We start from the raw sequence: 18,252 nt of genomic DNA on the forward strand, positions 1-18,252 counted from the left end.
GGAACTCGATCCCAGAACCCTGGGATCATGACCTGAGCCAAAGGCAGACGTTTAACCAACTGAGACACCCAGGCATCCCTAAGGAACACTTCTTAGAGAATCAAAACTAGAATTATTATTTAAAAATTAATGTCAAATAATATCAAAAGTCTGAAATGTGGCCAAAGGTATAATGAGAAGAAAATTCATGCTGTTAAAGGTGTTCTATAATTATATAAAAAAGATTAAAAATGATTAAGCACTCAAGAAAGAAAAACCACAGAATAACCCAAAGATATTGGAATGAAAACCAAATGAATGTTTAAGCAAAATAAAAATACACAGAATGAGAATGAGAATAACAACATATGGGGGAGAATTTTTAAAGTCTAAGAAAATAATATGTACATTAGAGCAGTAACTGAGAAAACTTAAGTAAAACTATGTCTCTCCAGAAACATGCAGATTCATAAAACATGCAAGAAATGGTGAATAGTTTAGGAAGACCCAGGTTGCCAAAGATCTGTCCCCAAATGGGACTGGGACCAGGTGGTTTTACTGTTGAGTTCTAAGAAACCCTTCAAAGTAAAACTAAGAGGTCTCAGAAACCAGACTATGAGCACTGTAAGAGCAGGGAGTATTGTCTTACCGCTATATCCCCAGCTCCTGACGTAGCACCTGGCACACAGTAAAAACTAAAAGTCTGTCAAGTGACTGGAAAGGGAACATTCATTAGAGTATTTCATGTGTAATTTTCAAAGAAGGTAAGGTAACATTTTTAATTGTAAAAAGTGAAAACATTTCTGGAGCAGTATTCATTTTTAAAGTCCCTCGAATATAGAAGTGAAAATTTACTAATCAAGACTTTCATAAAAACAATTTATTTCCCACATGGGAATTACCCCTTATTAAACAACTAATAAAATATGTGATAGTCATACATTTAAAGACAACCAATAATTTGATGTACAAGACAACAAAACTTAAGATAAATACATCCAATGTAACTAAAAGAAGCTGGACTTCACTTACAAATTGCTTAATTGGGAAGGGAATTAGTGTTTTAGGAAATGTTTTCGCCAATATTACTCTTAAAAAAAGACCAGTATACAAAAACATTGATTGACAAAGCCAAAATATTTCTTAGTTTCAATTCTTATATACCATAAAGGAGGTTCATGTTAAATGAAAATAAAAGGCTAAACATCCACCAATATATAAAAAAGGAATTCAAATAGTAGATACAACTTCATCTTCAAATCTACTCCCAGAATCATGAATTGACTTTTTAAAAAAATAATTTATCAAATTCTACCTAAAGTTATTAACAATGACAACTAGTATCACTATGACATATTATTTACTTCTCCTATTGCATTATCACTACAGTATAATATGAAACGTCCAATCTAATTTTATGGCCCTGTAATCAAACTAATTAGTACCTTAAAAAAATAAAGTTCTAAATATAAAGTTGGTGGTTTAAGGCTCAGTAAACAGCAACCAAACAGATATCGTCTAAAAGATTTTCGTCATTAAGAGAGTAAGACAGCCAAAGGTTTTTTCTTTCTTTTGTGACATTGCTTCATATTACTCTGTTCCATCCCACTTTTCTCTCAGTTAAAAAAAAAAAGAAGGACGGTGAATGGCCTCCAGCCGTTATTATGGGTTTGTTCCTATTTAAGCCAAAAACCTTTAAAAATAGGTCTTTAGTTCTGGCAGATTAAATTCTCAAAAATTCACATTTTCTTCAAAAAATTTCAGTTGGCGAGCTTTCACACTGTAAGCCATATATTTTTCACCCATGTGCTCCTGCAAACGTACCTATTTGGGGAACATAAAAAGAAAATCAGTATATAGTAGAAAAAAACATTTTTGCAATCTTAGAAGAGCTTCCCAGGTGCCCCAGGTGAAAATAATTTTTTTAAAAGATTTTATTTATTAGAGAGAGAGAGAGAGCAAGCACAAGTGGGGTAAGGGGCAGAGGGAGAAGCAGACTCCCCGCTGAACAGGGAGACTGATGTGGGACTTGATCCTGGGACCCTGGGATCATGACCTGAGCTGAGGGCAGCCGATTAACCGACTGAGCCACCCAGGCGCCCGATTTTAAAACTTACTATTTAAAGTCTCTGGAAGTGGTCCTGAGAGCATACAACAGCAAATAAAGACACTTTTTTTCCCCCAAGAAAATCTGCTAAAACCTACTAAGACCAGTGAGAGTAGGTGGTATTTGACCTAAGACCAACTGCCTCCCTCCCCAGTCCCAGCTCAGTGAGACAAAAACTCTACACCAGACTGAAGCCATCAACACAGGGCTCCCTTTCCACCAGCTCCTAGTCCAAAGGCAATACTCCTGGAAGGGCCGAACATCAGCATTTCTCATCCTGCCCCCAGTATCTGTTGTTAAGGATAAGTTTTGAGAGAGTACAGCCAAGTGGCCAAGAGGTGGGAACTTCCTTTTTACACCAGGCTGTACTTGTAAGATGGAGGCTGTACCTTGGTAGCTGTGCCAATAAAAACACTGGGGCCTTGGTCACCTTTGCCCCAGACCGTAAGGTGAAGATTTGTGAAGCATGCCAAGAAGATGAGAGGCCCCTCACCCACACTGAGCTTCTCAAGTAGGAGTATCATTCAGACAAGTATGCTATTGTCTTCACTCCCAGCTGTGCTCAGAGATTTTACCTGGGGTGAGAAGCAAGACCTAAAGCAGCACCAGATCTTTTCCTTAATGAACTGACCTCGTTCAGAACAGAGTGGAGAAATTCAAGCCTACAAGTGCTGTCAAAAACTGGAAGTAATGGGGCGCCTGGGTAGCTCAGTCGTTAAGCGTCTGCCTTCGGCTCTGGGCGTGATCCCGGCGTTCTGGGATCGAGCCCCACATCAGGCTCCTCTGCTGAGAGCCTGCTTCTTCCTCTCCCACTCCCCCTGCTTGTGTTCCCTCTCTCGCTGGCTGTCTCTATCTCTGTCAAATAAATAAATAAAATCTTAAAAAACAAAACCAAACTGGAAGTAGTGGTACATGGCAACGACGAGCCTGATAGAGTCACTGGATATACAGGCTAAACTGTGGGCGCCTCCTTTGATGGAGACAACTAAGGAGCTGGAAGGAGTCCCCCGGGTCAAAACAGACTTCAAACACTGACCCTGAGAACCATTCCTTCAAAGGAGCCCAGATTTTATTGGCTCAGTCTGCGGAGCAATGTATGTCCCAGGACATTGTTGGAAACAAGAGAGCCATCAACTGACAACTAAACACCTTAACAGCTGAGTGAAGTAAGGGTAGGGGAGAATCAAAAGAGCTCTGCCAAACCCACTTCATTCCAAGGTGGCTATGGACACGAGCAAGGCCTCGCCAACTAACTTCACTAAAAAATCCAGCCAATCACGAAAGAAGCAAATAACAATAGCAACCCCCCTCCCTGGGAAGGCCAGTACCCAGACTTGTAACAATATACTTTCTGAAATGTCCACTTTTCAATCAACAGCTATGAGATACACAAAGAAACAGGGCAGTACAACACATACACTGGGGAAAAAAAGCAGGCAAGAGAGGCACTCACTACCTGTGAGAGTAACAAGATCTGGAATTTAACAGGCAAAGACATCATTATAAACCCATTCACAGAACTAAAGAAAGCCATAATTAAAGAAGTAAAGAAAGGTATGATGGCAACATCACATCAAACTGAGAATACTGATATAGAGAAATTATAAGAAGAACTAAATGGAAATTCTGTGGAGTGGAAAAGTACAATAATAAATGAAAAATTCACCAGAGGGGCTCAGCAGTATATTTGAACTGGCAGAAAGAAAAGTAAGTGGGCTGGGAATAGATCAATAAAGATTATATAATCCAAGGAACAGAGAGAAAAGAAAGTGAACATTGCCTCAGAAATGTGGGTCATCATTGGGGCACCTGGGCGGCTCAGTTGGTTAGGCATCCGGCTCTTGATTTCGGCTCAGGTCCGTTATCTCTGGGTTGTGAAATCGAGCCCCATGTTGGGATGCATGCACAGTGGGGAGTCTGCTTCTCTCTCCCTCTGCTCCTACCCAGCTCATGCTCTCTCTAAAATAAATAAAATCTTTAAAAAAAATGTGGGACATCATTAAACACACCAACTACAAATGTAAAGGGACCATCAGAAGGAGAAGAAAGAAAGAAGCAGAAAAATTATTTAAGGAAATAATAGCTGACAACTTCTGAATGCACTGAAAAACATTAATCTAGAGGTGCCTGGTGGCTCAGTCAGTTAAGCGTCTGCCTTTGGCTCAGGTCATGATCTCAGGGTCCTGGGATTGAGCCCCACATCAGGCTCCCTGTTCAGCAGAGAGCCTGCTTCTCCCTCTCCCTCTGCCTGCCACTCTGCCTGCTTGTGCTCTCTCTGTCAAATAAATAAATAAAATCTTAAAAAAAAGAAAAAGAAAAAAAGAAAGAAAGAAAAACATTAATCTACACATCCAGGAATCTCAATGAACTCCAAGCAAGATCAACTCAAAGAGATCCACACACAGACACATGAAAGTAAAAGTGCTGAAAGCCAAAGCCAAAGAGACAATCATGAAAGCAGCAAAAGAAAAATGACACCACTTACAAGGGAACAGTAATAACATTAACAGCTAACATAAACCTTAAAGGAGGCCAAGGGCCAGTGGGATAACATATTCAGAGTACTTGAAAAAAACTGTCAAACAAGAATCGCTTTGCAAGTAAAATTACCTTTCAAAAATAAAGGTGAAGTAAAGACATTCCCAGATAAACAAAAACAGAATTCTTGGCTAGCAGACCACTTTATAAGAACCACTAAAGGAAGTTCATCAAGCTAAAGTAAGAGACCCCTGGCAACAATTACAATTTACATGGAAACACAAAAAACACTGCTTTTTGGGGAGGTTACAGAGAGGATGTTACCTCTGGTTCACCTGTGAGTCTGACCCTGGCAATTGGAGGTTCCCTATCCCCTCCTATCCTTCGAATGTGCATTCCATTTGGCTTCCCCACTCCCAAAGGATGCCCCAAGGACAAAGCCTTCAAACTGTGATGTGGTGTGGAGACCATCTGGACAGTGTATGTGATTGAACCCGGTTAATATAATATATACTATATATATAATATGTGAACTTCTGAGATTTGGCAGGTGGGTGTAGAGATCTTCTCATCTTGTGGCTGCCTATGACAAACCTCATATGTATGTTTCCTTGCTTATTAAAACTACTACCTACCAATCTGGAGTGTTTGCCTCTTCCTTGCCCTCCTCCTTAGGGGCCAGTTTCAGATTACACCTAAGAGTAATTATGCAAATAAAACCTAATATAAATGCATATTGTTTCTCCTTTCTTCTCTGAACTGATTTTTAAAAAAATATTTAAGTAATCTCTACAACGGGGGACTTGAACTCATGACCCTGAGATCAAGAGTCACACACTCTTCTGACTGAGCCAGACAGGTGCTCCTCTGAACTGATTTTAAAAGTAAATACACAACACAGTATGTATGAAAGATGACAGAGGACGAAGGACCAGGACTACATCTCCTCACAGGGACAAAAACTGTGCTGGCAGAATGCCTGATGTAACTATTTTGGAACTCTGCAGTCTATTAAAGGCTTGCAACTTCCAGGGCAAGGCTTGGAGGGTAAACTGTGGTTAATTTCAGTCAATTTCAGTTCCTAGCACCCCCAGCCTGGTGGCAGGCGGCTGTGCAGATGTTCCTGGAGCAGCCTGCACACAGCTTGTGGAACCAAGGAAGGCAATAAGAACCTTGTCCTCCAAATACTGGGGACGTGTGTACTGACAGAGGTGTACACAAAGAAGCAGGCGACCACTGTTGCAGTCCTCGCGAAACTGCTACAAACCCCTCCCCCTCCAGATGAAGCAATTCACAGGGGATTTAAAGAGACCAATATATATATGAATAGTGGGAGTACCAAAAGAGAAGAAAGAGGAAGAGAGATTATTTGAGGAAATGGCCAAAATGTACCAAGTTTGAAGAAAGAAATGAATATAAACATCCAAGAAGCTCAATGAACTCTTAAGTAGGCTGAAACAAACAGTTCCTACCCAGACACATTATAATCAAACTTGAAAGCTGAAGAGAAAGGAGAATCTTGAAAGCACCAAGAAAGGGGCAACTCCTCACATACAAGGGATCTCCAACATGATTATTAGCAGATTTCTCATCAGAAATTTTGGAGACCAGAAAGCAATTGGGCAGTATTTTCAAAGTGAAAGAAAGAAAAAAAAAAAAAAAAAAAACCCTGTCAACCAAGAATCCTTTATTTGGCAAAAATGTCCTACAAAAGTGAGGAAGAAAAAGAAATAACATTTGCAACAACATCGATGGATCTTGAAGGCATTATTCTAAGTGAAATAAGTCAAACAGAGAAAGACAAATACTGCATGATCTCACTTATGCAGAATCTTAAAAACGGAATAGAAAACAGATTCGTGGTTGCCAGAGGTGGGGGTGGTGGTGAGGGAAATGGGTGAAGGTAGTCAAAAGGTACAAACTTTAGTTATGAGGTAAATAAATTCTGGGGATGTAAGTGTACAGCACGGTGACTACAGTTAACGATATATTTTATATATAACGATATTATACATTGGAAAGTTGCTAAGGGTAGATCTTTAAAGTTCTCATCACAAGAAAAAAATTGTTATAACTATGAGAGGTGATGATGTTAACCAAACTTATTGTGGTAATCATTTTGCAATATATACAAAAATCATTATGTTGTATACCTTAAACACAATGTTACATATCAATTATATCTCAATAAAACTGAGGGGGAAAAGTAAGAGAGAACTTAAGATATTACCAGATAAACGAAAGATGAAAAAATTGTTACCACCAGGCCCAGCCTGCAAAAATACTACAGGGAGTCCTGTTAAGTTGAAATGAAAGGATACCAGACAGTAACTCAAAGCTGTATGAAGAAACAAAGATCTCAGTATAGGTGATACATGGGCAATTATCAAAGCTAGTATTATGTAACAACAGTCTGTAATTCCACTCTTTGTTTTCTACATGAATTAAGAGATACATTAAAAAAAATTATTAGTCTCAAAGTTAGTACTATTGTACCTTTGTTTTGTTTTCTACAAAATTTAAGAGACTAATGTATTAAAAAGGCCAATTACTAGTTTATGTTTTTGGATTCACAACATATAAAGATGTAATTTTCTGACATCAGCAACTGAAAAGGGTGGATACAGAGCTTTAAAGCAGCAGAGTTTTTTATGTTATTCAATGTAAGCTGGTATAAATTCAGATTAGAGATAGATGGTGGTGATGTTGGTACAACAACGGGAACATACTTAATACTTAATGCCATTAAACCAAACACGTAAAAATGGTTAAAATGTTAAATTTGAAATTATGCATATTTTACTACAATTAAATAAGCAACGTGTACAACAAAAATTAAACAACTTAAAGTTTTAAAATTAATAATTTTTAAAAACAATTTTTAAAAACAGTGTATCATAATGTTGAGCCTTTAACACATAGAAATGTAATGTATTTGCCAATAATACCACAAAGGAGGTGGGTAGAAGCAAAGCTGTATTAGGCTAAGGAAATGACTCCAAATGGTAACTTGAATCCACAGGAATAAATGAAGAAACCCAGAAATGAATAAATAACAAGGTTACTATAGAAAAAGGTACAAACATATACTTTCTCTCCTCTCTTTCAACTTCAAGAGACATAGTCATAAAAAGAAATAATTATAACAAGATAATGTTGGTTTTGTAACATTTATATGACATGTATGATATGTAAAATGATGTCACAATAAAGGGAAAAAAGGAATAGGAATAAGATTTCTACATGTCACTGGAATTAAGTGACTATAAAACTGAAGTTGATTCCGATAATTTAAGATGTATATGATAAGCCTTAGAGCAACCACTAAGGAAAGAAATGGAAAATATATAGGAAAAAATTATTAAGGAAATTAAAATGCTACATTAGAAAATATTCACCTAATGCAAAAGAAAGCAGTAAAGGAGAAATACAGGAACAGAAAAACATGAGCCATACACAAAACAAAAAGTAAAATGCAGACATGAATCCAACTGTTTCAGTACTAACATTAAATGTAAATGGATTAAACAATCCAATCAAAAGGCAGAATGTTAGGATGAGTAAGAAAGCAAGACCCAGCCACATACAGTATCTACAGGAAATACATAATAGATCAAAGGTACCAACAGACTGAACATAAAAGGAGAGAAAAAGATACACCATGCAAACAACAACCATAAGAAAGCTGAGGTGGCTATACTAGTATCAGCTAAAATAGATTTTCAAACAAAAACATGTTACTAGAGATAAAGAGGAACATTTTATGATAAAAGAGTCAATCCATCAGAGAGATATAAAAATTATACACATATATGCACCTAATCAAAGCATCAAAATACATGAAGCAAAAATTGATAGAAGTGGAGGAAGAAACTCAACAATAGTTGGAGACATCAATGACATCGATGGAGACATAACACTCCACTTTCAGTAATGGGTAAAACGACCAGGCAGAAGATCAACAAGGAAATAAGCTATTTGGTCAACACCATAAACAAACTAGAACTAACAGACATCTAAAAAATACTCCCCACAACGAGAGCTGAATATAAATATTCTTCTCAAGCACACACGGAAAATTTTCAGGTTAGGCCATATGCTAGACCATAAAGCAAAGCTCCATAAATTCTAAAGGATAAAAATAATAAGTATGTTCTCCAGCCACAATATAATGCAATTAGAAATAAATAGCAGAAAGAAATTGGGGAAACTTAAAAATATATGGAAATTAAACAACACACTCCTAAATAACCAACTTTACAGAAATAAAAAATATTTAAAAGAACTGCTATTAATAATTACATGCTAATTAGTTAACTTGGATGAAATGGACAAATTCCTACTAAGACACAAAATTAGAAACGTAAGAATAGACAATCTCAGTATAACAAGACACTAAATTCATTATCAAGAAACTACCCACAAAGAGAAGTCTAAGGCCAGAGGCCTTCATTGGTGAATTCTATCAAACATTTAAAGAGTTAATACCAATTATTCACTAACTCTTGCAAAAAAAATAGAAGATTAGGGAACACTCCCCAACTCATTCTATGAAGCCATTATTACCCTGATAACACAACCAAAGACATCACAGAAAACTAAAGACCAATATCTTGTAAGAATATGGACAAAAGAATCTTCAACAAAATACAAGAAACATGACTCCAATCATATAAGTAGTAGTATGTAACATGACCAAGTGAGGTTTATCACAGGAGTGCAAGGATGGTTTAACATCCCAAAATCAATTAATGTAACACACCCTGTCAACAGGATTAAATACAAAAGCCATATAGTCATCAAAATAGAAAGCATCTGACAAACCCAGTCTTTTATGATAAAAAAACACTCAACAAACTAGGAAAAAAAGGAACCTTCTTCAACCTAATAAAGGGTATCTATAAAAATCCAGTCAACTAATAGTGAAAGACTGGATGCTTTCCCCCTTAGATCAGAAACAAATCAAGGATGTCCACTTGCACCACTTCCACTCAACACTGTACTGGAGGTTCCGGCCAGGGCAATAGGCAAGAAAAGAAGACCAGAAAGTAAAACTAACTCTATTCAAAGATGACATGATATTATATAAAGAAAATTCCAAGGAGTCCACCACCACCTCCAAAAAAAAAAAAGATATTAAACACATAAACAAGCTCAGCAAGGTTGTAGGACCCAAGGTCAAGATTTTCAAAATCAAATTTATTTCTATGCATTTGCAGTAAACAATCCCAAATGAACATATAAAATTCCAATAGCATCCAAAATAAAAAAATACTCAAGAATAAATTTGACAAGAGAGGTATGAAACTTACACTCTGAAAACTGTAAAACATTATTTAAAGAAACCTAAGATCCAAATAAATGGAAAATCACCTCATGTTCATGAATCAAAGTCTTAATTTTACTAAGAGGGTAATACTCCACAAATGAATCTGCTGATTCAATGCAGTCCATATAAGAATCCCAGCTGGCTTCTTTGAAGAAATTGATAAGCAAATTCTAAAATTCAAAGAATTGTAAGGGACCCAGAATAGCCAAAGCAATTTTGAAAAATAGCCAAGTTGGAGGACTCATCTATCTTGACTTCAAAACTTACTACAAAGAACAGTTAACAAGACAGTATAGTGCTGGCATAAGGTCACAGATTAAAGAAACAGCACTGAGAGTCTAAAAATAAACCCATGTGTATGTCGTCTTTTTTTTCGACAAGGTGACAGAATAGTCTTTCCAACAAATGATAGACAACAGGATAACCACATACATAAGAATGAAGATGGACCTTTACTCCAAACCATATACAAAAATTAACTCAAAATACATCAAAGACCTAAATGTACAAACTAAAGCTATAAACCTTTTAGAGAAAAACCTAAAGGTAAACCTATATGATCTTGGATCTGGCAATGGATTCTTTGATGACACCAAAAACACAAGTAACAAAAATAAATTGGGACCTCATCAAAACTGACAATTTTTGTGCTTCAAAGAACACTATCAAGGAAGTAAAAAGAAGAGGAGGTGGAGCAGTGGCTGCACTTGCCACCTGAGGTGAAGGATGGGCTGAAGGTGGAGCTGGAGAAATTCAGGGGGCAGGGCCCTGCCCAAACCCACTGCACCCCAAAGGTGGGGGCCTACAAAGGAGAGGCTGGCCCCGAGCACCCCAGCGTCCACAGGGAGGACCTGGAGCTGCCCCCAGACCAATAGGATTCACCCTGACCAACCCGCCCATTGAGGCTGGCCAAGAAATAAAGGCGAGGATTTCAGACTGTAAAAAAAAGGGGGGGAGAGTAAAAAGACATTCTACCATTCCCACAGAATGGGAAAAATATTTACAAATCAGATATTTGATAAGACTTCTATCTAGAATAGAGATTTTCAAAACTCATTAATTAAAATATAAATAGCTCAATTTAAAAATCGGCAAAGAACTTGAGTAGACATATCTCCAAAGAAAATACACAAATGGAAAGTAGTACATGAAAAGATGCTCAACATCATTATTCATCTGGGAAATGCAAATCAAAACCACAATGAGGGGCGCCTGGGTGGCTCAGTCGTTAAGCGTCTGCCTTTGGCTCAGGGCATGATCCCATCGTTCTGGGATCGAGCCCCACATCAGGCTCGTCCACTGGGAGCCTGCTTCTTCCTCTCCCACTCCCCCTGCTTGTGTTCCCTCTCTTGCTGGCTGTCTCTATTTCTGTCAAATAAATAAATAAATAAAAATCTTAAAAAAAAAAAAATCACAATGAATACCCCTTCACACCTGCTAGGATGGCTAAACAAAAAGTCAGATAATAGCAAGTGTTGACTAGGATGTGGAGAAACTGGAACCCTCTTATGCTGCTTTGGAAAGCTGTCTGGAAGTTCCTCAAACATTTAAATGCAGAATTCCCATACGACCCAACAATTCCACTCCTAGTTATATACCCAAGGGAACTGAATCCACACAAGAGCTTGCACACCAATGTTTATACTAAACTTAGTCACGACAGGCAAAAGGTGGAAACAACTCAAATGTCCATCAACTGATGAAAAGATTAAACAAAATATTGTGTGGCATATCCATACAATAGAATACTGTTTGGCCATAAAAAGGAATGAAGTACTGATACGTGCTCCTATACAGATGAACCCTGAGGACATCATGCTAAGTGAAAGAAGCCATCACAGAAGACCACATATTTTATATGATTCTATTAAATGAAATGTCCAGAATAGGTAAATCTATATAGAGAGATGGCAGATTACTGGTTCCTGAGAACTGAAAGAAGATAGAGGGCCAGGAGCTAAAAGTATAAGGTTTCTTTTTAAGGAGACAAAAATATTTAAAATTGACTGTGGTGACAGCAAATACATATTTGTGAATATATTAAAAAACCACTGAACTGTACACTTTGAGTGAACTGCATGGTATGTGAATTGTATCTTAATAAACCTATTTAAAAAGGTAATCCTTAATTTAATTCAACCTGATTGAGTTGAATCTACTGAATCCTAGAATAGAAAGATTTTTTTTCTTTCACTATAAAGGATATCAGCATGACAGTTAGTAAAATTTAAGTAAGATCTGTAGATTAGATAATGGTATTGTATCAATGTTAATTTTCTGAATTTGATCACCGAGCTGTGGTTACATAAGGACATATTCTTTTTATTTATTTTTTTCAGAGAGAGAGAGAGAATCCCAAGCAGGCTCTGCACTCAGTGTGGTGCCTGATGGGGGCTTGATCCCAAAACCCCAAGATCAGGACCTGAGCCAAAACCAAGAGTTGCACACCCAACCAACTGAGCCACCCAGGCACCCCTATAAGGACATATTCTTGTTTTTAGGAAATATACCAATAAATTTAGGGGTGGAGAGACATTCTCATAAATGGACAGAAAAATAATTATACATGTGAAGAAAGAGAATAATGAAGCAAAAGTGACAGAATAGTAATATTAGGGAATATAGATGAGGAGTATTCAGGAATTCTTTATATTCTTTTTGCAACTTTCTGCTAGTCTAAAATTATTTTAAAATAAAAATTTAGAACACTTAGATATCATTTACTATTAAATTGCTGGAGAAGTGACATTCAGCGGCCATCCAGGATAACAGACTCTCCATCCTGGACATGGCCCAGTTTGTCTGTAACCTCTCAGAGAAGGCCCTGGCACTGCTGTGACTTACTCAAAGCTTTGGCAACATTTTGGCAGTATGCCAAGGTTGAGCTGGTTCTTCCAACCAATCTCTGCTGAGATCCCTACAGCTATTCAGAGTTTGAAAAAAATAATCAAGAGTGTTCAAACGATTAGCTTCCAACAACTCAGAGTTAAGGAAGCTCTGCTGAATGGTTGGTGGCCACTGGGGTGTGGATGTAGTTTTATGTTGGTGAGCTCATAGGCAAGTGTGACATCACTGACTATGATGTTTAAAGATCAATCTTTAACATCTGTTTACATCTGGTTTGAGTGTTCTTGGACCATGTGTGTTCAGACTGGTATTTGAATAAAATAAGATAATGAATCCAAAACAATAAAATGAACTGGTAGAGAAGCAACTGTATTTCTAGGAATTTAAGGCTTCACCATTGTTGCTATTACTATCACCAAAAAACTAGAAATATAAATATTTTTAAAGTATAACTAGTCAAAAAATGTTTGTTGAGGCACTACTCTGAAAGTTTCCGTAACGCAGGTGTGATGTAATGCAACTGACACGCTGGAGAATAATCTGCATGAGCCAATCAGGAACTAGCCCCTGGGAGAACAGGAAAAGAGCAGTGGCCTCAGAAGCACAGGAACACTCAAGAGTGGTTTTTATTACCAGGACCTGGCTGTGTGTCTAAGCTCAGTTGTACCATTACGTGAAAAACACACACTACAAACTGTGTACAATATATTTCCTGTTTGGGTTTTAAAAAAAAGGCTATGATACATATATGGATGTGATGGAGGCGTACATACACAACGAACCACAGACATATGTATAAGAGAATAAAAGGCAGTAGAGAACAGTGGTTGAGAACACGGGCTCTGGAATCAGACTGTCTGCACTGAAGGCCAGTTGTTCAGCCAACTGTTAGCAGTGTGACTTTGGGCAACTCATTTAATCTCTCTGTGCCTCAGAGTCTTCGTCTGTAAAGTGAGTCACTTGTAACAACTTCAATGGATTGCTGGAGATTTAAATGACTTAATACATGTAGTGTGCTTAGAAAACCGTGTTAGTAGTAGTAAATGCTACTACTATTTATGGAGTGATGAACAACAAAATCTGGAATCACTGCGGGCTAAGAGTACACTGATTTTTATTTTTAAATCTGTATATTCTAAATGTTCTACAACAACCATGTATTTATTACCTTTGTATCAGACAAGAAAAGGCAATTTTTTTTAAATTGGTATAGAACTGTTTGTGTTCTATAAACATAAATATGCCTTACTGTTCAATTTCAAATAGGTGAGCATATATAATGAATCTCTCAAAAAGAAATAAGATTTTAGTACGATAACAGTAACTTTAAGCAGAAAAGTAAGGTGAGTCGAACTAAAATTTATTTAGAGAATGATTCTACAGCATCCTAATCAAAATCCCAGCTGGCGTTTTTACAAAAATTAATAAGTTGATCCTAAAACTCACATGGAAATGCAAATAATGGCCAAAAGAGTCTTGAAAAAAAAGGGCAAAGTTGGAAGACTAACACGTTCTGATTTCAAAACTTACTACAATGCTACAGTAATGAAGACAGTGTAGTACAGACATAAACAGAGACTTAAATCAATGGAACATAATCAAGAGTCTAGAAATAAATCCTTACATTATGGTCAACTGATTTTCAACAAGGTGCCAAGACAATTCATAGGAAAAGAACAGTTTGCGGAGACAAATGGATATCCACATGCAAAAGAATAAAGATGAAGCCCTTCCTTGTACAATTAACTCAAATGGATTACAGACCTATTTGTAAGAACTTGTGTGATAAAACTCTTAGAAGAAAAGATAGGAATAAATCTTCAAGACCTTAGCTTAGGGAAAGCCTTCTTAGATATGGTACCAAAACTACAAATGACAAAAAATAAAATAAATAAATTAGACTTCAACAAAATTAAAATCTTTTGTGCTACAAACAATGCCATAAAGGAAGTGAAAACACCACCACAGAATAGAGAAAACTTCTTATAAATCTCATATCTGATAAAGCACTTGTATCTAGAACATACAAACTACTCTTACAACTCAACAATAAAAAGATAAATAACAATTTTAAGATCTGTAAAAGGTCAGAATAGATGTGTCTCTGAAAAACACAGACAGATGACCAAGAAGCGCTGAAAGATGCCAACATCGTCACCCATTAGGGAAACGCAAATCAAAACCATAATGAGGTATCACTTCCCACCTGCTAGGATGGTTATTATCAAAATGATGACAATAACAAGTGTTGACAAGAATGTGGAGAAATTAGAACCCTCCTACATTACTGATGGGAATGGAAAATGGTACAGCTGCTTTGGAAAACAGTCTGGCGGTCCTTCAAAATGTTAACACAGACTTTCTATATGACTTAGCAATTTTCACTCCTAGGTACATACCCAAGAAAAATGAAAATACATGTCCACACAAAAATAAATGTGCATAGCAGCATTATTCATAATAGTTACAAAGGGGAAACCACCTAAGTGTCCATCAGTTGATGAACAAAATGTGGTATAGCCATATAATGGAATATTACCTGACCATACAAAGCAATGAAGAATGTGATATATGCTACAACACAGATGAATCTTGAAAACATTATGCTAACTGAAAGAAACCAATCACAAAAGACTACAGGTTTTATAAGAGTCCATTTAAATGAAATGTCCAGAATAGGCAAATCTATAGACATCAAAATAGCAGTGGTTGCTTAAGGGTGGAGGGCTTGAGGGCAGAGTGATGAGTATAGAGTCTCTTCTGGGGGTATTAAATGTTCTAACATTGGTTGTGGTAATGGCTGTACAACTCTGCGAACATACTAAAAACCACCAAATGGTACACTTTAAATGGGTGAAATGTACAGTACGTTAATTAAATTTGAAAAGTCTGTTAAAAAGAATTCTATAGCATAAGCAGCTAACACAGCTAATGCGATACTCACCTCTCTCTCCAATTCATCCTCTTCTTCCAAAAGGTCATACACCTGTTCTAAAAGCTGAATCCCCAGGCCCTGGATTACATCTGCTCTCAAAACTTCAACTATTCTTCTGATCTTTTCAGAACCTGGCATGACAGCAAAAAAGCAATTAACAAAGATAGGGAAAAATAAATACTTCCGCCACTACAGCAGGAAGAACATGTTTTTTAAAACACTTTAAAAAAAGTGTTTTAAAAAAAACACTTTGACAAGTGTTAGGTTTAATAACTTCATGTATTTTTAATGATGACAAATGTATATATGAACTTACACCTCATGTCTCATTACCACCTCCTAGACCTAAAATCCACAACTGTCTAATTTCAAGAAAAGCCACATGAAAAATCCAAACATGCATTCATGTTTATTTAAAGAAACAATTTTCATGCAACTTTTCAGGAACACAACTTGCTGCATAAAATAAGATATGCCTTTTATGGAGCTATCCAAACAAAAAATAAAAAAGCAAAAAAGATTTTGGGAGCATTGTCTTCTTGGTGTGACACATTTCTCCAATAAGCATGCTCTCCAGTTTGCTGTAGAAGAATAAATCACCGGAAGGTAGCTCTTTAACATGGAGGTCCTCAGCTTCTTCTGCAACTTTCCCATGAAGTATCAACGTATCCCGGTACTTCCGATGAAGTTTAAATTCTGACACTGGCTCTGGAACCAGGAGATCTTCATAGTTCTCCTTAGACTCCAATTTTAGGGTCTGAGTCATCAACTGCACCAAGTCACTCATTTCATTTGTATGACCTTTCCTGGGGGAAAAAAAAAAATCCCCATTCCCCTGATTTCACTGGCTTTATGAGAAGTTTTCATTAAAAAATTAGATACAAAACACCATTTACGAATGTTCTGCTTTTAAATAGCTAAGAAAGCTCTTACAGACAGACCCTTCCATATGTAAGTATAAACTCAGCAAAATACAAAAATCCAGTATGTGAAGACAATGGAGAATGTACAAAACCTGTAGGCAGGTTCTGGAGGGGCACCAACATTTTTTAGCCTAAGGGCAGGCCATAGGTCACTAACGTACAACAGAAAACCCACAGTCTTTCTGGCCTGCAAAACCAAAGGACAGAGTTCAAGACAACCACAGACACTAGAAAGTGAGAGTGAAATCTTAGAAAAGAGAGACCAGAAAGAAGCCCCAGGTTCTATGTATAAATTCTGCCCAACTATTTTTAGTCCATGTACAAAGTTCCAGAATATTTATTTATTTATTTATTTATTTTTAAGATTTTATTTATTTATTTGACAGAGAGACAGCCAGCGAGAGAGGGAACACAAGCAGGGGGAGTGGGAGAGGAAGAAGCAGGCCCATAGCAGAGGAGCCTGATGTGGGGCTCGATCCCATAACGCCGGGATCACGCCCTGAGCCGAAGGCAGACGCTTAACCGCTGTGCCACCCAGGTGCCCCAAAGTTCCAGAATATTTAAAGCAATAAAAAAAATACCAGCCCCCAATGAGATAAACTTGACAATGTCTGGCATCCAGTCAAAAATACCAGACATGCAAAGAAGCAGAAAAATAGCACACACTTATGAAGAGAAAAAAAAATCAGTTAATAGCAAGAGACCCAAAGGTGACAAAAGTGATAGACTTTGTAGATACAGACATTAAAGTGGTTATTATAAATATATTCCACATGTCCAAGGTAGAGAAATGCATTAACATATTAAGGAGAGGCACGGAAGTTATAAAAAGACCCAAATAGAACTCCTGGAAATTAAAAATACAGTGTGTCGAATACATGAGATAGGATTAGCAGGCTAGATGCTATAGAAGAAAACAGTGAACCCAAAGACAGGGCAGTAGAATCTATCAAAAATGAAACAGAAAAAATGTCTAAAAAACACGAACACCATCAGTGAACTATGGGACAACTTTAAACAATCTAATATATACGTAATTAAAATCCTCAAGAAGGCAAAAGGGAGACCAAAAAAATTATGAAAAAGTAACAGTCAAAATTTTTGCAAATCTGATAAAAACTATAAACCAGAGATCTAAGAAGACATTCTATAAGAATTCTGAATAAAATCAAGATGTGTTCATCAGAAGAGATAGTTTTAGCTCTAACATGTACCAAAACTCATTTATAATGTTATTGATGACAGCACTACAGGTCTGAATACACATTTAGGACTAATCAAAATAGAAACTGTTTATGAGAGGAGACAGAAAAATAAGAATCTTACCGTTCCTTGGAATCCCCATCTGATTTATCAGCTGAACTTGTAGAAGAACTGAATTCATCCTCAGACAGACAGTGGATGAGTTTCCTTTCCTTTAATGTTTGGAAAAACAAAATTCCACATGACAACACAACCAGAACATAATACATGCAACACTCTTAGATGCGATGTCTAGACACAGTGTGCACCTGGGTCCAATTTAACAGGAAGGAAACTAATGATCTAAAAGTTGAAGTTACTTTACCCAAATGATGTCCCAGTTCACCCATAAAGTTCACGAGTGAACCCTGAAGAACATTAACGTAAAGTTTTACAAGGCCCTGGAAAGTCT

At 37.0% G+C, this 18,252-nt stretch overlaps 1 protein-coding gene and 1 pseudogene across 5 annotated transcripts in view; one reads left to right on the plus strand and one right to left on the minus strand.

The window, feature by feature from the left end:
• Positions 1 to 844: 844 nt before the first annotated feature.
• Positions 845 to 18,252, minus strand: part of NEK4 (NIMA related kinase 4) — a 32,819-nt gene continuing 15,411 nt past the window's right edge. For 3 of the 5 annotated variants that reach the window (XM_048226597.2, XM_048226598.2, XM_057311784.1), the window contains exons 12-15: positions 17,925 to 18,013; positions 16,276 to 16,481; positions 15,685 to 15,806; positions 3,868 to 4,045 (exon numbers count right to left, since the gene is read on the minus strand). In XM_048226597.2, the coding sequence (XP_048082554.1) occupies positions 3,905 to 4,045; positions 15,685 to 15,806; positions 16,276 to 16,481; positions 17,925 to 18,013 (558 nt within the window). In that variant the 3' untranslated portion in view covers positions 3,868 to 3,904. Of the gene's footprint in view, positions 1,804 to 3,867; positions 4,046 to 15,684; positions 15,807 to 16,275; positions 16,482 to 17,924; positions 18,014 to 18,252 lie in introns of those variants that run through there. The other 2 variants (XM_026501007.4, XM_048226599.2) reach the window with 1 other exon arrangement.
• LOC123001171 (ATP synthase subunit g, mitochondrial-like) lies at positions 12,634 to 13,147 on the plus strand (annotated as a pseudogene).

This window comes from Ursus arctos, unplaced genomic scaffold (assembly GCF_023065955.2).
Source record: "Ursus arctos isolate Adak ecotype North America unplaced genomic scaffold, UrsArc2.0 scaffold_14, whole genome shotgun sequence".
In the NCBI taxonomy this organism is placed as follows: Eukaryota; Metazoa; Chordata; class Mammalia; order Carnivora; family Ursidae; genus Ursus; species Ursus arctos.